A 21,757-nucleotide genomic window follows, 5' to 3' on the forward strand; every position below is an offset into this window, starting at 1 on the left:
GTATGTACGGAGACTCGGGGAGTGCATTCTTATTCGTAAACCTTGTGTTGGGCTTCCATGATTCGTTAAGGCGGAAGTATATATATCATCATTCTATGAACAGTGTCAGTCAATAATCCTCATTTAGTCTATAATCAACCATGATGAAATAAATCAAACAATATTTAGTGGATAATTTCGATTAATAATTGACAGAAATTATGCAACTTATCCGTAATGTTTCATTACACATAGCGATAAAAATTAAAACATGATGAGTACGTGATAGGAAGACGATATTTTAGTGTGGAGTTCAACGATAATAGAAGCGAAGAATGAAGTCAGTCGTGGGATATAGCTTAATATTGAGCAGCATTGTGATTGCAGGAGTTGTTTCGTTGCTGCTTGTATTGTTGATGCCTTCATCTATTCCACGTATGTTATTTTGTATGGTAATTTTTTTGAATATTTGTGAAATAATGTTCGATACATATTTCGGTGGGGAAAGTCACGTAGGCTATTTATGACAAGTCATATCATTCGTTTTATCGGAAGCATATATATATTTTCTACAATAAGTCAAAGAAGAAATTTAAACCATGCCAACCCCAAATTTAGATGAATGTGGTTGGCGATAATCACCTGAAGCTCTCTTCATTGGCATCGCCAGCAATAGAATGAAAATAGCATTGAAGGTACACTGGAAGTAACCGTACACAAAAATTAATATTTTGGAATATTTATTTTTAAATGGGAAATTCACAAGCTGGAAACCCAATTTTTTCGATAATTTCCAACATTCCGAGAAATAGTTTAGAGGTTCAGTCTGAGCATCATAATGAAAGGTCTTAAAATCAAGAATAGCCCACGAGAGTGGCAATGTTATCTGCTTAAGTCATTGCTTACGCCGAATTGCCTTCGCTTGCTTTTAGAACAACGTCGAACATGTGAGCCGAAATATTTTGATCAAGATCGTATGGTTTGTGTATGTAACTCAACATATTGCGATACACTCGATCCGCTTCCAGATTCATATCCTGAAGGATATATAATTATTTATACATCGAGTCAGAGTGGACTTCGTTTCAACGAGACATCGAATCAATTTCGCTCTCTATCGCAAAGTGATGTAGGTAAGGAATTAAATATTATTTGAATTGTTCATTTCCTAACATAGTCTATATATATGAGAGATGCACACAAATGTGGACACAAGGTCAAATGACTTAACCAGGGATGTGCAACAAGCGACCCGCGGGCCACAACTGACCCGACAGGCCCTTTAGTGTAGCCCGTATGAACACCTAAATTTTTTCTCATCTAGCATAAAATCGTAATCCGACAGTTTATGTTAAGAACTGTTATTAACAAGCTATGCGAAAACTTGAAATTTCAATTGTTTCGCTAAAATGTTAAATAACTAAAATTTTGCATTGTGAGAATATTTCAATTCATTCAACAAGACCCCGAACAACAACAATTAATCAAGTGCTCTTTTCCAGCCGCAGAACATTCGGCGTTTGTGTTTTATGAAGAGTTTTATCCTGGTTTTATCCCTTTTTGTGTAAATATGTATGTTATTGTTTCATTCAGCTACAATAACAGTCAATTCTGGTAAACGGTTGCAGACAATTAAAGGCTTCGGCGGTGCATTCACGGATGCTGCTGGAATAAATATTGCAAGCTTACCTCAACAGGCTCAAGAGAATTTATTGAGGTCATATTTTTCACCAGAGGGTAAGTTTATTGATATTTATGTACACCATAGGCTACGATCCTTTTGTGTGGTTAGAATTCAAAAGCTCGCAAACAGTATATGTATATAAATCATTTTGAACGGTTTAAAAAACGTGTATTGCTTGTTGATTTCAATTATAAATGTCAGTTTTCATAATTTTATGTATTATCTCTTGGTATTATAACATTTCTGTAACAAGGTCACTTCAACTTTTCCAGGTATCGAATATAACATGGGTCGAATTCCTATAGCAAGTTGTGATTTTTCAACTCGAGGATACACGTACAATGATTTCGAGAATGATTTCGCCCTAACAAATTTTTCGTTAGCAAGTGAAGATTTTGTTTACAAAGTAATTTCATTTAAATAAGTTGATGTTAAATTTATAATCGACTGCTGTTGAAAATCTTTCGTTTCTTTACATCTTCGAAGATACCATACATAAAGAAGGCCGTGGCAATGAATAAAAGAAAGATGTCTTTTTATGCCAGCCCTTGGACAGCACCCGCTTGGATGAAAACAAACAATGACCTTATCGGAAAGGGAAGTTTGAAAGGGGAACCAGGTGGACCATACTATCACACTTGGGCTCTGTATTTTGCAAGGTATTGGGACCTCCTGAAGTATGCGCACCGAGATGGCGCACAACCTGAACTCAGGTTGTGTACCAGGTTAGGGTTCAGGTTGTGCGACATTTTAGTGCGCATACTTCAGGAGTACCAGGTATTGTTCATTTTAGTCAGTCGAGAATGGGGATAAGCTTACACTTCTTTCAAACTAATAGATCCTATTTATGAAAAACTAACATTTCGATCCACGTGTTTATTATTATATTTCAAGTGTACAGTAATTGAAATCGCTACAATAACTTCTTTCTGTAATTATGTAATAGATTCATCGAACACGTTCTGTCTTGATTTTATGTATTATATAGATTTATAGAAGAATATACAAAGAACGGTGTAGACATCTGGGGATTAACAGCGCAAAATGAACCAAGTGCTGGGAATATTCAGAATTTTCCATTTCAGTGCATGGGATTCAGTGATATTCAGCAGAGAGACTTCATAAAACTAGATTTGGTAATAAATTAGTTCGTATTCTTTTGTATACTGTTAATAAAACTATAAAAGAAAATACTGACATACAATTTCTCCCATTTTATTGAGTAGGGTCCAACACTAGAAAACCGAGGTCACGGCGACGTAACACTGATGATAATGGATGATCAAAGATTGTTGTTACCGGAATGGCCAAAGGTTGTCCTGAATGATTCAGTCGTGAACGACTATGTTGACGGAATAGCAATTCATTGGTAAACTTAGTTTATAAATATCTGTATTTAATAAATACAGTTTTATTTGAATTAAAAGAATTCTATCTTGATCGACCGATTTTCGGAAGAATAGACCTCGCAAACAATTTTTCGCGTTGTGGAAGCCACTTTATCTTGCGTGTTATAGGCAAGCTTGACTTATTTCGAAGCACGTGTTACTAATTACTAGTGACTTCACATTAGTTGTAGCTTGCAACTCTTTTAGTGATATGTTTTTCACTTATAATTCTTTGGAACTTCTTTCGAGAAACTAGTATAGCATATAGCAGTATGTATATATATAATCATTCCAACAATATAAAATTCATTTGTCACGACACCACTTTACGTTTAATTAATAAATGGCAGTGAAATTTTCCTTTTTTTTCATCCCCAGGTATATGGATTTCATGGTGCCACCACAACGACTAACGGAAACCCATGAATTGTTTCCTGATAAATTTATGCTTGCATCGGAGGCATGTGCAGGGGCAAATCCTTTAGCAAATAAAGGAGTGGTGATGGGCAGTTGGGAACGTGGCGAACGCTACAGTGACGATATTATTGAGGCAAGTTCATATTTCTATTATTACTTATCGATCTTTAGATCGGTAAGTATGTTGATAGGTATTTGTCTGTTAGATGCACGCGATATCTCAAGAAGGCGTGGTTGAATCTGCTCCAAATTTTGCATGTGCAATCATCATATCCCGGACCAGAAGCCTATGTCGTATATATATTAGCGAGTTATTACTTAATTAGGGATGGGACACGTGGTGTCACTATAGAGTCATGAATCGAAACCGCAGTTTCGATCGATAAGTCTTCGGTCTCCGACCGATATTCTCGTTTATATTTTGAAAAGATTTCTGACTCTATAATAATTTTAAGTGTGAATTTGCAATCAGAATCAAGGTTTATATATGTGGAGCGCCAAATAAAGTATGTGGGAATGAGGACATCGCAAAACAATATTACAAATTTACAGGATATAACAAACTACGTGAGTGGTTGGGTGGACTGGAACATTGCTCTTGATATGAGAGGGGGACCAAACTGGGTGAGAAACTTCGTTGATTCTCCAATCATCGTCAACAAAGAATCCTACGAGTTTTACAAACAGCCCATGTTTTATCACATGGGTCATTTCAGGTTGTATATATATATATATTTATTTTCGTTGTAATTTATATTCCAATATTCAACATGAAACTTGGCGAAAATTAGTCGAACTATACGCTATATATGAATAATATAACAACAAATCCTATGCAATTGAAACATTTTCCCCATATGACATTTCTTGTGTATTTTGAGTTGCGTCATAATTGATTATTTTTAATTTTAGCAAATTCGTCCCCGAAGGCTCAGTAAGGATTGAAAGCTTGGCGAATCAACTTCCATTTAATGTCAAACATGTTGCGTTTTTGAATCCAAATACTAACCAAATATCGTTAGTCGTTTTAAACAAGTCAGAGAACGATATCATCATTACAGTTCGAGACTCGGCTTCTGGAGAAGTAGAAGACGTTTTGGAGAAAAGATCTATCAAAACATATGTTTGGTCACTTTATGTATGAATTCAATAATAAAAAATACTTGGAAAGGTACATATTTACATCCAAACTGTATCTATTTAGTGTAAAATATTGTTTAGTCTACTCAGAAACGTTAAACAAGTATCATTTCCTGGCTACGACAGATCGTTGTGAACGGAGGGGATAGGATTTACATATTTATCTCGGTCATCTTCATGCCCAGATTTCAACGCCAAAAAAGATTTGTATCCTCGAGCATCGATTCGTAATATTAGGCAGTCAAGATGTTAAGACGACGATCAGCTGTCAATTAAAAGTTTAGTAGATGCTCAGGCCAGCCCTATCTCTTTTGAGTTGTTTTTCCCTCATTTTAAAACGATGTGTATAATAAATGCGACTTGTACGAGCTATACGCTGGGTTTGCTAATATAGGCGATATGGTTGGTAACGTCATACACATATAAAATAGCGCCAATGCCATATGCATATACAGCCAATTAATTCTATGTATTTCTGGTAGCCTACAGTTGGTTATTCATCCAGGTTTATCGCCTTTCATCTCCCCCGAGATAAATATGAAATTCCATTGGTGACATGGCAGGCTTATTCATTTTGGTAGGAGTACATAGGCTTGCTTGGTTAAAAGGACTAACCGTACCGCTCCATCTTATTATTAGTAGTGTCGAAGCACAAAATCAGAACATACGGTATAGCATAAACAACCCAGTTTAACATGCTATAACGGTACGTTACCTGGTGTTGCAGTATTCTGACATCGGACACGCGGGCATGGGACATCAGGCCACTGTCTGACTTTAGTAGACACCAATTAGGGTTAGTTCGGATACCTATAATTTTTAATATCCAGATAACGGATATATCCGAGTATTCTGTATTTTAACTATCCGGCGAAACAGATAAGACAATGCGAAAAATCTAAAGGGGCAGGGGCGGGGGGAGGAAAATTATATTAAAATCGCCGATCGTTTTCTTCATCATGGCGTTGGTATTTAGGATGTGAAAATAATAGGTATTATGTCGGCAAAATATATTTCGGCGAATTATAGCCTAACTCTCTCTCGCAGTTCACATCAGATCATGCTGCCTGCATGGAGTTTATCATGGAGAACGAAGCTGGGAATACGGTACTGGAATAACACGAACAGTCAAACGTCAAATGTAACGGATATTTGATGATGGATTCTATAAAAAAGACTAGTCTACTTATACAAAGCACATGAATTTTGATTAAAACTAAAGTTAGAACGCCAGGGCGTGGAATGCTCTTGTCATATTTTACTTGGTTTGTTGTTGTTTACTTTTACGCTGCTTTTATTATTGTTGTTTATCGTCCGGTACGGTAGACTATTAGTTGAGTGCATTTGTAATCAAATTAATTTTATCACATATTGCGCACCGCTTGTTTGTTTGTTGTGTTCTACAATTCACGCTAGTCCCTTGTACAGATATAGTAGAAATTACACTCCATGTTGAAACTCCACATCCACAGTCAAGTATTTACGCCCGGATTATTTTTCGTGTCTCTCTTTTTTTTCCTTTAAATTTACTTCAATGTGTTGTTTGCTGTGTGGGGTAAGTGGGCACGTGCACCAGCACGTCTTAAATCTTTTTTAGATTTTGCCCACTTTCATGATTTTCCGTACATTGGTTTGTTTTGCCCTGTATTGCCTATTTGTTTTGTTGTAACGGAAAATCGAAATAAACACTTACACTTACTTACAAGTATTCCACTGGACATGTGCCACAAGGTCCTCGGAAAAGGTTTTTCCCCGGAACTGTGCGTAAAGTGTAAAAAAAAAACTCCTTATTATGTGATCATCTGAGACGAGACGTTAATACAAACTAAGGATTGAATCCGCAAATCCAATTTTCAAATGAAGATGAGGAGGTGAATATTGTAAGTATGTTTGGGTGTCTCGACTCTCGAGACAAACCGGTAAAATATATCGGAAAACACCATGAATATTGTTTTAGGAGTGCCTTGACAGATTTAAAAACTCATTTTTAGACGTGGTAAATCGCAAAAATTCCGGAATTTTTAATCGGAAACATATTATATGATTTTATGGCCGAATTTTGGATTTTGCAAATGGCGTCGTGGTGACGTAATTTTTGGATGACGCAGCCAGGTCCAGCTGGGCCTGGGGGTTAGGATTGACATACTGGCATATGCAAAAATTGTTATGCTACGCCCACTAGAAGTACTTTATTAAGTATGAAACTACACCAGACCCAGCGTCCAGCGATTCTAGGAATTTTAGTGGCAACATAGACCTGTCAGTCATAGATTTTACATAACGTTGTTCTGTTGTTATGCATTGTCTGTATCAGTAGATAGAAGGCATTAACGGAGTGCAGAGGTAGGCTATGGCCTACATAAGAAATATAGGGGCATTTATTATTATTTGTTACAATATTCCATGCATGACGAAATAAAATATCTGAATCTAGTACAATAACACATATTCAAGAAACACATTGTGGCAGTGAAACAAATGCAAAAATGGGATACTGTTATCAAATAAAATAGACCTAAATTTTGATGATATACAGAAAGATGATTTTGTTCAATATATTTTATTGTGATGGAAGTTTTTTCCACAAACAATTTATTCTACATTATGGTCTGACGGTACTGAATACTGAAATATATGTGCCCCAAATAGATGTGGGGAAAGAAGTGAATTCTTTTAGACATTGCAAGACAAAATAGAAACTGGGATAAACCGAAATTAAAAAAATGGCATTTTGAAATCAAAAATCTAAATGGACCTGAAAGATGATATTACTGGGATAATTGCGAAAGGAAAATAAAAAAATAATTGTTCTGAACTAAAAAAAGATGAAGAAAAAAAGAAATATTGTTACTGTATTGATGAATTCTTATAGGAAGGGAATGAATAGAACTACACATTTTCAGATTTTGGTATGAATGTGATGCAGTAACAGAGTAATGAGTATCTTATAGCCCTTTTAGTAAAGACTCAACGTTTCAACCCTAGGCCACAGTACTTATACCAGTATACAGCTTTCAGGCTTTGATGTTTCAGTGTTTGGTTGTGTAGAGACAATAATATCAAGTTGATTGAGTTTCGGTAATTCGGGCAAAACTAGTATTATTACCTGTAAATCGTGTTTAACTCAGATTCGTTGAATTAGGACAAAAACTGTTCATCTTATTGTAGAGAGTCAAGACAGAAAGTAACAGTATTTATTCGCAAGATATTGTATAATTGCTGAATTGTGTCGATCGAGTGGACAATAAAATATCAATTGTGTGCTGGTAAAGGCTACAGTAGTACGCAGAGCTATTCTAATTCACTTTCTCTATATGTCAGTACCGTATGTCTCGTGTGAAAAACTCATTCAAGGTTTTGGCAACATTCTTGAACCCAGTTTCTTGCGGTTTGTCAGGTACGATACCATGTGTTGTTAGCCAGATAACAGAGTTTAAAATATTGAAATATATCATCTCATCCATTACAACATTATTTCTTTTCAGATCTTTAATCAAATCTCCAAATATTTTTCTTTGTGTATTTGAAAGTTAAATACTGAAATAGTTTTTGAGTTCATGCAATAATTTTTACTCATCCATGACTAGTTGATGTTACTCAATCACTGATGTAACACACAGACACAGATACCACATGCTATGCATTTTTCAATACCTGATACTCAAGAACTGAAAGACGAGAATGCGACCCCATATCAGGTATATTATTACTGTATTAGATCATAATAAATCCTATAGATATCGGTTGTGCACTTTATTATTATGTCTGTATGTACCGATCCATGTATGGTGAGTATTGTAAATTGAATTTGAGATTGAGATTGCTAAATAATTGACAGCAATTTGTCTGGAGGAGGCTGCAATCCGAAAATATAAGACCTTTGTTTTTGTTGGGAATGTATAAGTTGAACTTACATAGGCTACTATTTTTTCACTCAGCCAAATTTCCAAGCATGGTTAATGGTTACGAACATTGAAATTGTCGATTATTATGATTGTTCCTAAAATCTGATTTCATTTTGCTAACTATTCCCATACCTGACATGAACTGGCAACCGGACGATAGGCGTGGTTCGCTATATGATTAAGCCATCTCATTTACTTTTCTCTCCCCCGTGATAAATGTGTAAATTCTGTCCTATTACTATGGAGTCTTCATTACAATTTTACTGAGTTCAAGATATTAAACTTGCAACAAAGGTGGTACATTTTTAAGACCGGACTACATTTTTTTCAGAAACTTTTTTACATTTATGCTTAGAACAGGTCTACCCAAGCATTCACTAATATAAGTTTTGCTTACTGGAAGATTTTTCATGTACAAATTTATTTATTTTCCAGGCATTCAACATTCACATCAACGGTGTTCTACATTGCACCCTTCGATACAGTCAGCTAAGAGATTTAAATGATCAGGTAATTCTTCTGTATATTTTATTCTGTATCCATATCTTTAATCAAAATTTCTCTGAGTCATATCTGTTATGGTTATGATAACAGTTATTCTATTTTGAAATGTTTGGAAATGCTTTTGTTTGCTAACACTTATAATGCATACCTGACCCAAGGTATATTCAACAGCTTTAAGCTAACTTAAGAACCTCTGTGCGAATGTGATCTATTTAATTCTCTATTCAAAAATTAATACTTGTATCATGTGTACTCAGATGCTTATTGCTTTCTTAACAGATTAGAGATCAGTTTCCAACATCGGAATTAGCTGATTTTCCCCCGAAGAAAGTTTTTTCACTAAGGGGTGAAAGTTTGAATGAGAGAAGAGTACAACTTGAAAAATACATTCAAAGTGGTAAATAGACAAAATTCAGTCTTGGTCATTTTGTTTCTTACTCTTTATTCTGGGTGTCTCTTTCCTGCTTGTGCTGTTAATATGGTAGCGGAACACAGAAACACACCATACAGTTTAATACATTTTTAACACATTCAAGTATATCTGTTATGTTGAAATTCTTAGTTTTTATCTAGTACACACTTGTATAATCTGGTGCATCACTGCTCTCTTTTAAGGGTTAGACAAATGAGCAGGGATTTGATTCTTATTGCATGTTATCCTCTTATAGGATTCACATTTATTTTTTCTTGTCTTTTTTATTAATTTTTATTTGAATGTCGAATTCCTAGCACTTTTAGCAATACTATATGTCCTGGTTAAGGTTTCTTTTGAATATGATTGGCTAGGGAGAAACAATTATATATAAATATGTAGGGTTACCATATTTTTTGCGACTTCAAAGTGGGACGCCTCCAAAGACAACGACCCCTTAGCTGTGATTTTGTAACTTTACATTTTCCGTTTTTACTATACATTGGCCTACACATAAAGCTATCCCGACTGTCTTCATTGACCATTTTGTCATCGAGAATTCATGCGCATATTCTCTGTCCAAATATCGGGTTCAGTTCGAGAAAATGGAAAGGAATTGACGTTAACGATACCGATACAAATAATTCGAATTTAGACTAATTAGTATTGGTTTTACATGCGATATGTTTTCTAACAATGTTAGCGGGAAACAACAAAGTAAACGCATTCACCCACAGTAAGTAGGCTAGCGCTGCGCTACACAGAAAAACAGTAATGAGAACATGTTCGTGTACTATGCTGGATGGCTCAACGCCAAAGGGGGACTTTTGGCCGACTCGGGGGGACAGGGTGCTGAAAAGCGGGACTGTCCCGCCTAAAGCGGGACGTATGGTAAGCCTATAAATATGCAACAAGTTTATTATCAAATTCTATATTTTTTTTTTGCAGTCGGTCAGAATCAAGAAATATGTGCATGTGGAACTTTCAGCTCATTTTTACATAAGGCTCAACAGGTAAATATCAGAATACAGAATATCAATTTTCAAAAAATTTCCTGGTATCAAGATAGAGCCGAGTTTAATCCAGAGAGTAAAATAAAGCTTCTTTTGCCGGCGTTCCGTTTTTGATTGTCAATATGTCTAAGAGTACCGGTTGACTGGTTAGGATTTATGTAAGGCTAGGTATTATCGTATCTTTTACTTCCTATTATGGCACAGTGAGCTCAGGGATATCCAGAGCAATTTGTTCAGAGCGTGAAATCAAGCAAAGCCATCTTCAAATGTGAATGAATAGACTGATAATTTAAGGATTTTCGTAATACCAAATTTGTATGCTGGTTCTAAATTTGACATACCAGTGGAATATGGTTAACTACAAAAGTCAATGAACTTTTTTTTCACAAGAATAGGTCTATTTACAAGCATTTATTTGAATATATTTCAATATATAGTTACTGCATGTTCGGTATCATTATCTTTAGTCAATGCTCAAAACAGGCTTAATTTGGAATGCGTTGTTGAAGAATAACTCTCCTCCAATAATAACTGAAGTACATTATTTCAAACACTGAAATTTTTATCCGAGATGTATATTTAACATGGGCCTTTTTGCATTCAGGAAACACGGAGAGAAGAAACAATACCAGTTTCGTTAGATATATTTTTGATGAATGGAGCAAAAGTCACAATTGATATTAATAGCACAGATCAAACGAATGATGTTATAGAAGTAACTTTTTTTTAGTTTGACTTATTCAGGGAGAAAATGCACAGAATGCAACCCTCATATGAATGCACCATTGCATAAATATGCCTTTCTCAAATTCGATTTGTTCACTTAGCTAGTTGAATTGTGATGCAGAATAGTGGCAAAAGCCAAAAACCTCTTATCAAGAAATACGAATACTGTATAATTTGAATTCCCGTGATATATATTTAGTTCATTATATCTACTTCAATGTTCACTACATTAACTTGCTATAAATAGAGATCTATTTCTGTGAAAGTTAGCATCTGAAATGGTATTTTCAGAATGTTGCTGCATGTATCGGTATACCTGATGACTTCACATATTATTTTGGTCTTTATTTAATGAAATCTGAAAAAGATGGAAAGTTTTCGAGTAAGTATAGTCATATCCTGTTGATCATGTGTAATAATTATAATAGTTTATACTTTTTCGCAGCTTTACTCCGATTACTAATATGTAAAAACCAACTATTTTTGAAGTTTCGAAATCTTTTCGTTTCGGTATTGCCTACCCAATGAGGTTTGGGAATCAAATCCAAGATTTTCAATATGTGATGCTGATACCTGTCCCTTTAACAACAACTGTTCCATTGTGTCTACAAAAATGGTTGTGAATCACACATCTCGGGTTCAAATTCAAGCCTCTCCACGTCTCCCAGAGCAGAGTGTAGAAAAATGGGTAGTCAATGCCAACTTGGAATGATTCCTGCCTTCCCAAATAATAGCATCTTCTTTTATATCATTAGATATCAGTGCTTGCTTGTACTGGGCCTTGTGCAGAGCGAAAGGCATGATTTAACATCGCATAAAATATTTGGCTGCCCTAATAGTTACTTCGAGGAGAAAAAAAGATTTCTGGTCACTTTCCAATCTGAGCTATTGGTCACTGAGAGGTCAATAATGGCAGCATCGTTGACTAATTTGTCTATAAAGTAGTCATCATTGCAGTGAGCTTGCCTTGTCTTATGAATTTCAATTTAAGCTTTAAAGAAATCATTGCTAATGAGTTAGATCTGATTGATTATTGCTTGTTTGTTTATCCGGTATTCTTCAACATATCAGTGAGAAATTTATATCGACTCGTATTTACTTTTGGCAGTTGTACGAAAACTACAAGACTTTGAATCTCCCTATATATCCATGAAAGCATTGACAGAACGGAGATCATATAAAATAACAATCAGAAAAGCATACTGGGATCAAGCATTTGATGACGATATTTTATCAGATACAACAACATTTAATCTTCTGCATGTACAGGTGAGAAAATTACAATTTGTGATCTTGTAGTTCTGATTCCGAAAGATTTGACATTGATATTTTTTTGTGATGTTTTGTACCTAAGCTTTAAAGAGAATGAGGCTGGTCATTTCGTTTTTATCCTGTTCATTCTGGTTTCTGTTTTTTCATTACTACGCTCCTTTGCCTAAATGGATCTAATTACTCATATTTTTTTAGAAATACCTGTATTGCCTATAACAGTATACCGGAAGCCTACATTATATATAGCCCACAATAAGGCTGATGTCTGTAAATATTATTTTGGTTAGATAATTATTTGTATTTCTATTTGAAGTAAAGTTGTGAAAACATTTTTAAATTGTGAAAAATAACCAGGGCTTAATGTGATATTGTAGACTATAAATATTTGGTTGATGAGAGGAAAATTTTCAAAAAACTATTTTGTTTATAACATTTTTATTTCCCCTGTAGGCTCTCAGCGATGTTGAAATGGGCTGGACAATATGTCCGAAAGATAATTTACAGAGATTAGAAAGTTTGCAAAATAGAGGATCAAAGAGAGAGGTGGGTTTTTTGATTTGTGAACTTTTTATACTTTTTTGGCCTTTTTAAATCCTATTCAGTATATCAGATTTCGCACTTCCTTGTTGAAAACATTCTTTAGATTAACTTTCTATGGTGTCAGCAACTTGTTCTCCCTGACAGCTCATTAATTACATTCAGAGTAAGAGGTTCTTTCTATTAACATTATGATTAATAACCTCTTTTAAAAGCCTATTTTTCCTCTAACTTCTTCAAACTTTTTTTATCATGCACAGCCAAATATTTTTGCGACATCCAGAAACTAAAGTAAAAATTATTAAGTGAAATTTAACAATACAGCAAGAATTAAAAAATTTAATAAAATACCTTTAATGAGACCTGTGTGCTCACATATTCTCGTGCAAAAGCTCGAATCTCGGCTTTATTTAGGTGATGTTGGGTGATTTAGGTGATGTTTAGGTGATAATTTGTTTTAACACAATCAGTGTCGAAAAGGATTTACAGCAACCCACATTGAGACCCAAAGGGGTGCCGGGATCCTCGGTTTGAAGTGCCCTGTTTTAGATAATTATGAAATCAAGTCACTAAAAGTAGGTCCATACAATAGAGAAAAGAATGTTTATTATTTTTCTTGATATTGTTTTGTTATAAACAATAGAAAATTTCATGGCTAGTTTATGTATTGTTTTTGCTTTAACATTTTAATATCATTTTCTAATAAATGTTCAATTATGTGAAAAGTAAATATATTTAATTTATTTTAATTTTATGATAACAAAAAGTCTTCATTTCTATTCATACTAATTTCATGCTGTGTCTTTATCTAACTTATGATTTTTTAATGATATTAGTTACGGATGTTTTGTGAATGATTATCAGGTGGTGAGACTGAGAGTGATTGTTTGTAAGTGGATCATGTTCCACTGTAACTAATTTGGGAAACAATGATGATAATGATATTAATTTATATGGCTGTTAGTGCAATAACATTGTTTTTATAGTATTGACTAAATTAATTTAGTTTTACGATGCTGCATATTTATCTAATATTGTAATTGTGATAGTTTTTTCTTAAGTAATAAATCCTATATTATTGCGCTGTTCCATAATAAAATATCATTTTTATTCACTTTACTCATTTTTTTCTTTTCTAATTCGGTTATTTGCTGGATTTTAAATAATATCATATTCTTATACCGGTATTGAAAGAGGTAATAGATGTTCAAATTTACCTTAAATTGTAAGTTTGAAATGAATTTATATTTTAATTTCTTCATTTAATTATTAATATTCAGCATTCTATGTATTAGGTGATTTATGTCTAAGTATATTTTTGTTATCATTTTTCATTTTTAAACTAAAAAACGAAAACTGTAGAAAATATTTTCCTGTTGTGAAATAATAAAAATTGGATTGGATGTGATTTTTCAAATATAATTATAAAATAACTGGATAACTTTTAGGTTCATTTAAACATGTTTTTTCGCAAGTGTATTCATAATGAAACACATTTTATATCAGAATCCAACTTTAGACAAACACTTTGAAATACATCCTGCTGTGCTTTTGAGGCTCCATTAAATATATTTGATTCAATTATATTTGTTATGGTTCATTGTAGGAATGATTGGCAGGTGGTGAGAGAAATCATTATTATGTAATTAGTTTTCCACTAACTAATTAGGAAGTTTATCATACTTCTATTTGCAAACATAACGCAACTGGTATTGTTTAATATAGTCAGTTAATGTGTAATCAGATGTTAATTTTTTTTTATATCAAAACCTTGGACATCTGATCTTTGTCATATTGATATATTTTCTGTATTATTAAGCTTACTATTCAATAATAAAATAAGAAAAAATGCTTTTAGTGAAATGTAATGTATTATACTCGTTTGCATATTTTTATCTGTTTACGTGGATAATATTTTACTTAACAAAAAGGACCTAGAAGTCAATGTTTACTCAATGAGTTTAAATTTGGCATTGCAAGAAATTGACTTGATTGGCTGGTTCTCTAATTTCACATTTTCCATAAATTAAATAAGGGATTTTCAAGTCACACTTCAATTTCTCAAAATGCTAATTTTTCAAATATTTCTGTTTTAAACTATTCCTAGGATTAGAAGTTAAATAGATCAATTTTTGACTCAATTCAAGTATTCGTTTCGGACTCTCCTGATTTAAACTTATTATATATAGTCTCTCTCTATGAATAGCAAGTACATTTGTGAGATTTTGTTAAATCATAGTCGAACTTCTTCAGACTGAACAAGATACAGAAAGTGATTTACTTGCTTATGTTACTTGCTGGTATACTGAGTCATGAATTACGTCATTCTTACCTTGTCCAAGCATCCTTGTGGCAACTGCCATATAAATACAAAGTAGGGAATAAACAAGGTGAAAGGACTTGTAGTCCGATACACAATATCCTTGTACTGGTCATCCCATGTTGAATGTTTTATAAAGTTGATAGTTTCAATATAATGATTCAATTAATATAATTATAATATAATTTTAATAATAGGGTATAAAATTGCATTTCATTTTGCGCTTTTTTTTACCCAATAATTCTATTTACACAAATCGCCATACATACCTCTGAATTTTATAACACTATTCAATCCATTATTAATATCACTTGCTAGTCATAAAATATTTACTTACCAAAATACATATATAAATTATAATGTGACAATCCTATGGGCCATAGATTCTAACATGTGTTGAGGCAGGCACATTTATTCAGTGCAATGTTTGTTTGTCTAGGCAAACATTTTATCATGTATTAGGCTGTAATGATGTTGAGTAATGCACTGACGTGTAAAGAATTGTTGCGTAATCAAATACCAAGGTCAATCTCGTGCAAAATAACTGTTTCAATTTTCAGTAAATAACTGAAGATATCATAATCAGCATGTTTTCTTTTCTTGCAGAGTTTGAAATTGTGTCGAACTCTTCGTCATTACGGTTATGTGCAATTTAAGCCATGCATCACTGATTTTCCAAGTGATAAAAGACGAGTTATTGTCAGCATGGGAAATTATGAAATACATTTCAGGTGATACTAACTTTATTTTGTTTTATCATGTTATTTTGTATTATCCTTCATATTCATGTATGGATCAAAAGCTGGAAGCCTGCTGAAATAGTTTTTTGCACTTATATTATATGTCACAAGCTGAGATTGTATATGTAACTTGCATGCACATGTTTTATATCTCATTTAAAGTTTTGACAACTTTCCCGGTTATTTGTTCTGTGTATTGTAATTTTCAAACCAAGTTATCTATTTATCTGAAACATTTTCGTTCTAAAATTGTTTATTGTTGAGATAAAATAAAACATACGAGCAATAATGGTCATTATCAATGATTCTGCCTATTTTTTAATATACTCATGAACTTCAAAGCAAGTTAATTTCTTATGCAACATTAAAAGAAAAGAAATATTGTTTCTATGTACGGTGTTTGATGAATGAATATTGCTTGAAATTTGAAATGAACAAAACATTTTATTTAAAACAGGGTTCAACTAGACAAATCTGAAGTAAAGGAAGCTGCATTTTCTGTAACAAGGATAAGATGCTGGCGGGTGAGTCGAGTTCGTTGGCTTAGTCAATTAGCTACCTGCTATTTCAAGCCATCCGTAATTTCCCAAATGTTCTATTCTCACCATAATTCAATTTTGTTTTTAGGCATCATCGCAATTCAAGGAAAGTGTAGAGTTGAACCAAAATAGTCAAGTTGAACAAGAACATCCAGTTCTTCAATTAAGTTTTGAATATCTTGTCAGTAAAGGAAATATGAAATGGATTTCTTTGATTAGTGATCAGGTACCGACACAGTGATAGCATTTTTGTGGGTTTGAAAATAGTAAAAAAATTTGGTACTCCCTATGTGAACCGAGATGGCGGACATCGTAACATAGTACGTGTACCAGGTTAGGGTTAGGCTATAATTGTATTCAAATTTTCCTTATTTTAGTTTCAATATGAGTTCAGGGACTAGACAAGTGACTCCCGTGGTATTTGTACCTGAACTTATGGCCTAACCCTAACCTGGAAGCTACCATTTATATGGAAGGGCTGAAATGTTTTCAGTCCGGTATTGCTTACCCTGTTTATTACTTCCTGGGTAAATTGAAAGAAATGGGATTTGAACTCGACATATAATCTGCGAGGCCAACACAGCAAAGTACAATACTTTAGCAGATAGGCCATTGTGCTATAGCCACACATTGAACCAATTTGGCATATTGAGAGTTACGGTAAGTGAATGATACCAAGTCTTCTAGAATTTAGAGACTGTTTTCATATTCCTATGATTTTTGAAGCTGATCTAGTTTTCTATATTCAGGCGATAATGATGAGCATGTGTATAAAAGATATGGTTGATGAATTACTCAGAAAAAGAAAAGGAGGGAGAATTAAAAAGGTATGAATTTGTATGATTTCAGGTACATTTTCCCCCTTCTTTCCCCACATTCTATCATTAGCCTATACTTGGCATTATACGGAAGGTAACACTAATTCACTTCCTCGAAAGATATGCTACATTTTTCTATTCCATACCTGCTCCAAACAAACAATGCATGACTACCATTGACCTCCCTGTTTGCTGTCTTTATTTTATTATTTTTAATGCGTTTGTGAGTGATGTAGTAATCACTTGATGATTAATCGAGGGTCATATCGAAGATTTTTGATATATTATGCATCCGGTACGATGAACAAAAAGCCAGCAACCTATTCAGCTAGAGATAAAAACATATGAACTCTGTAGTTTTTATTGTGATCCTCGGAAATGAAAACTATCAATGTTAATGCGCTTTAACTTAGTCACTCAATTTAATAATGTTGTCGACAAAGTCATCAGTCAATAACCAAACTTATTCATCATTTTTATTATATCATTTTGCAGCCTTCTGACAGATCAAAGAGCAAAATTCGATTCAAACCTCGAGATAAAAGCACTGAAGCATTGTTTGGTCCAGAGGTGAAATCTATTTTTTCTTGATTTGATTATAATGTATTGTATAGCCTACTATTCTAAAATTGTTTATTTTGAAATGGTTATTTCAGATAAGTGAAACCAGAGATTCGACAACAAAGAAAATATCGGTAGGTTGATTTCATTTTTTTAACAAGCAAACATGCAGTGATGTTAAATGTGTTTCATTATTCTGCACTGGTTTGCAAGAACCAGAATTAATTTGGCAAGTTTATGTCCCGAACAAACCTGTACCTGTTTCGTGAAATTTATCGTAAAATTTAGCAACTTAATCCAATCTCCATCCTTCACACCTGAACCTAGGACATGTACTTGCCATAAACTGACTATTTTACATATTGTCGTTGTACCGTATCTTCTGCCCTGTGTATTGTACTGGAGTTTTATTTGTATAGCCTATTTCATGTATATTGTCCTAATATAACGCAGCAGTCCTAAACTGCTGTTATACTTGTTAGGGGTTCATGTCACACATCTGTGTCCTAGGCCAGTAAGGTCTTGATCATGTATCCCGTCTCTTTTACACTGTTTAATTATTATGCAGATACTGGTACATTTGAGGCAAACAAACATACATACATGTGAAATAATGAACACTGGTCAGTGGTCAGCACTTGCACCCAATACCTCCAGCCCCCAAAGTCAACTTTTTAAACAATCCTCTGTCCAAGTGTCTCATCAATTGTCGGTCTAATAAAGATGACCTATCAAGCCATGCTTTCCACAGAATTATATTGACTTTCAAAAAAATTGTTGGCAAGGCCTTTCTAAATCATATGTGTATATTTAAGGTTATCTGTCCATATCTCTGCAGTGCACTATCGTAATTTTATATCCTTGTACCGTTTGAACATCCGTCTCGTTATTTGCCCTAAAAATTAACATTTCTCTTCTGGGTATCTTCGCTTCTTTATCCCAATTTCCAACCTCCAACGTTGTTTTTTGTATTTCTCAACAGGAAAAAATATCTTCAGTCAAATCCTCGACAGGCAATTCAAATTCAAGCTCAAAAGACGACATATCACCGTTTTTATCAAACAGCTCAGCTTTTGAAGGAATAGGAGATGATGATTTATGATTTAATAAAATCATAGTAGCAAATTTTCCACAATATGTTCAGTATTCTAAAAGCTGTTACAACGATCACAGTCCAAGAAATGCTCAAATCTAGTGTAATGGTTATTTCTTCAAAAATAATCAAGTCATATCAATTACCGTAGGTGCTTCTTCCTCCTCCGTTATGCCATACTTCACACAAATAATAGTTTAGAATTGGAAAATCAGACCAACAAAATACTAACAACTCAATCCTGTTTTTTCATCATAATTCCAAAATATAGTATATATTATATTCATTGTCAAGTCATCTATTCCGCTTTTTATTTTTATTTTGCTGAAAATTTACTCATTTTATTACTTGTTTGAGTGTGTAGAGAGCAAAGCTTGTTATTATTTAGGTTTCAGCTTTTCTATTTTACATAGTGCAAAGTTGAGAGCTCTTTCTGCTCAGGTGCTCGAATCACTCGGTTTCCATAGAGGTCAATTTGACATATTGAAATTACCAGTTGGTTCCAGTAATAACCAACTCATTGATCAATCAAATTATATTCACTCCATTACCATATATGTGATCAATACTTATACGTTCAGAACATTGACTGCATTGTTCTTTTTCTTAGTGCCTGGGTATATCGTATATACACTATGCATTTCTGTAACATCTACCTTTTTGGCCTTAGGTGCAGACATCACGAGACTAATAAGTCAAGGTGTTTGTTTCTTATCATACAACGAAAAGTAGCAAACAAAAATCCATATTGAAAAAAATGCTATCCGATGCATTCAGTTATATGAAAATTGAAAACAATGTCTTATTCCAACTGTATTTTTGAGTGACATAGTGACAATCTATTATTTATTGCCTTTGAAATATGCTCCCATCGGGGTTGAAATTCAAATATCGCTTTCTTATGTAAAAATGTATGATAAAACTCTTATCGCGAAATTCGTAGTCGCTCTTGATATTTATTGATCTGTTTGTATCCATGTAGACATCCTCATAAAAGTGTCTTGTATGTTATGCAGAGCATTTATGATTACATAACCGATGCCTTTTATTGCTAATATATGAATATACCTGTAATGCTTTTGGTTGCCAATTCTTCATTGATTACTAATGAATATCTCTCATTTTGGACAAAATATGTGTTACTTCTCATTTTTGATTGATAAACAGTATTTTTGCAGAAAAGTTGGAAAAAAAATTGCCAATTTTCCCATTTTCTTATTAGGATATATTATTCTGTCCATGAAATTATATAAGTTGTACTTCATGCAACAGAAAATACTTGAATATGAAAATGGAATAATAACAAAGAGCAAACCTCGTTTAGAAATAATTATACTTTATGAACACCAGGGAATTTTAAAGCTTTTCACTTTTCAGTATTATCTCAAAATTTGGATGAATTTTTTCACCCAGTGTAACCCCCCTATTTTTACTAACCCGTATAGACGTCACCAAGTGCAATTACTTTGCTATAAATTTTCATAACATATTCTATCATTCAGTTATCAACCATGCTTTAAAAACATTGTGATGTTGATTATGAACATTGAAATGCTCAATCCGTCTTCCAAGTGCCTATTACGAGTTTTTTTTTTTTAATTTTATTGATAATATATTTTAATCACTGATTCCGTAATAAAATTTTGTTAAAAATTATACACCACAAAAGTATTTTCATACAAATTTGAATAGAAAATATTTTTGTTTAAATGTATTTTACGCAATTTTTTATAGTGTTATGCCCTGGCAACCCTGGCCGTTACTAAACCAGGCTTTGATCTACGTAAAATCACATAGCGTTCATACATGGACTTATATTTATGTTATTATTTACTTCACTCGAATGATCAACTTTTGCGATCATTGAAATATATACGAAATTAAACTTGGCTTTGGTTTCATATCCGTCGACATTGAGAAGTTGGGCACCTGCTGAAATAGGGTAAATTATTATATGTATTATGTTCTCGTAAAATTGTTTACTCGACCTAGAAATGCATATTTGCGTAAAATTTATGTATATGCGGAAGTTTTGGAAATTACTAATAATATGTGTTAATTGGAGGAAGAAGCTGAAAGCTCTTTGTATAATGAGTGACTAATGAGAAATTAATAAACTCCCGAGGTGTCTCAGCCTGAGTATTCAACTTCAATGGTGTTAGGGGTGCTTGGGGCGAAGCTGATATGTAGCCCATGGTCACGTAACCAGAGACGATACAACAGACAGCTATACAAGTATCATACGCGAACATTATACATCAAGTGACTTGAAATTTCGGAGCTACTACTAATCCTTCGTTAACACGACACGCATCTTCAAGGCGTTAAAATATTTTCTCCTGGCATATGAATAAATTTCAACAAGATCGTTCAGACTATCGGACCATGCTAATCATGGAGGGCGCTGTTTGTTCACCAAACGCACCTATTATTTATCAGTACTCTTCGGTTGGATTCCTTAAGGGTTGTATTATCATAATCTTCCAAGTGTTCATCTGATCTTTAGTAGGATCGAGACCTTAGCGGGAATGACTGGAGCACTTCGGCTGATCTTTCTCTGTGGGATTTTATTACGCGTAATAATCAGGTGGGCTCTGTCGTGTTCATTTCATAGAACGCTCTTTAAAGATTATTTTACGATTGCGTGAACATTTATGATTTCTCGGTGATAAATACAATGAGTGTGCGGCAAGAATGCACAAAACTTGA

General features: G+C 33.7%; 2 protein-coding genes across 2 annotated transcripts; both read left to right on the forward strand.

Moving 5' to 3' along the window:
- The first annotated feature begins 263 nt into the window (after positions 1–263).
- On the forward strand, positions 264–4,635 carry LOC120331614 (lysosomal acid glucosylceramidase-like). The gene is made up of 10 exons (XM_039398712.2): positions 264–414; positions 912–1,112; positions 1,573–1,716; positions 1,936–2,069; positions 2,150–2,322; positions 2,652–2,799; positions 2,890–3,032; positions 3,430–3,601; positions 4,021–4,184; positions 4,381–4,635. The coding sequence occupies exons 1-10, from the start codon at positions 315–317 to the stop codon at positions 4,610–4,612; spliced, it is 1,611 nt and encodes a 536-aa protein (XP_039254646.2). The 5' UTR covers positions 264–314; the 3' UTR covers positions 4,613–4,635.
- A 3,454-nt stretch (positions 4,636–8,089) lies between these two features.
- LOC120331785 (sorting nexin-17-like) lies at positions 8,090–20,938 on the forward strand. The gene is made up of 15 exons (XM_039398936.2): positions 8,090–8,306; positions 8,949–9,023; positions 9,297–9,414; positions 10,378–10,442; positions 11,047–11,157; positions 11,460–11,550; positions 12,277–12,437; positions 12,891–12,983; positions 15,904–16,028; positions 16,495–16,561; positions 16,665–16,802; positions 17,326–17,403; positions 17,890–17,964; positions 18,051–18,089; positions 18,938–20,938. The coding sequence occupies exons 1-15, from the start codon at positions 8,247–8,249 to the stop codon at positions 19,055–19,057; spliced, it is 1,416 nt and encodes a 471-aa protein (XP_039254870.2). The 5' UTR covers positions 8,090–8,246; the 3' UTR covers positions 19,058–20,938.
- Positions 20,939–21,757: the final 819 nt, after the last annotated feature.

The sequence above is a fragment of the Styela clava genome, chromosome 6 (assembly GCF_964204865.1).
Source record: "Styela clava chromosome 6, kaStyClav1.hap1.2, whole genome shotgun sequence".
Lineage (NCBI taxonomy): Eukaryota > Metazoa > Chordata > Ascidiacea > Stolidobranchia > Styelidae > Styela > Styela clava.

Excerpts from the sequence above, each read along its gene's own strand:
- LOC120331614 (XM_039398712.2), top strand. The coding sequence starts at position 315 with ATGAAGTCAGTCGTGGGATATAGCTTAATATTGAGCAGCATTGTGATT. Across the intron at positions 415-911 it reads GATGCCTTCATCTATTCCAC|AACAACGTCGAACATGTGAG; the intron begins GTATGTTATTTT and ends GCTTGCTTTTAG. Across the intron at positions 2,323-2,651 it reads TGGGCTCTGTATTTTGCAAG|ATTTATAGAAGAATATACAA; the intron begins GTATTGGGACCT and ends TGTATTATATAG.
- LOC120331785 (XM_039398936.2), top strand. The coding sequence starts at position 8,247 with ATGCATTTTTCAATACCTGATACTCAAGAACTGAAAGACGAGAATGCG. Across the intron at positions 17,404-17,889 it reads AAGGAGGGAGAATTAAAAAG|CCTTCTGACAGATCAAAGAG; the intron begins GTATGAATTTGT and ends ATCATTTTGCAG. Across the intron at positions 17,965-18,050 it reads AAGCATTGTTTGGTCCAGAG|ATAAGTGAAACCAGAGATTC; the intron begins GTGAAATCTATT and ends TGGTTATTTCAG.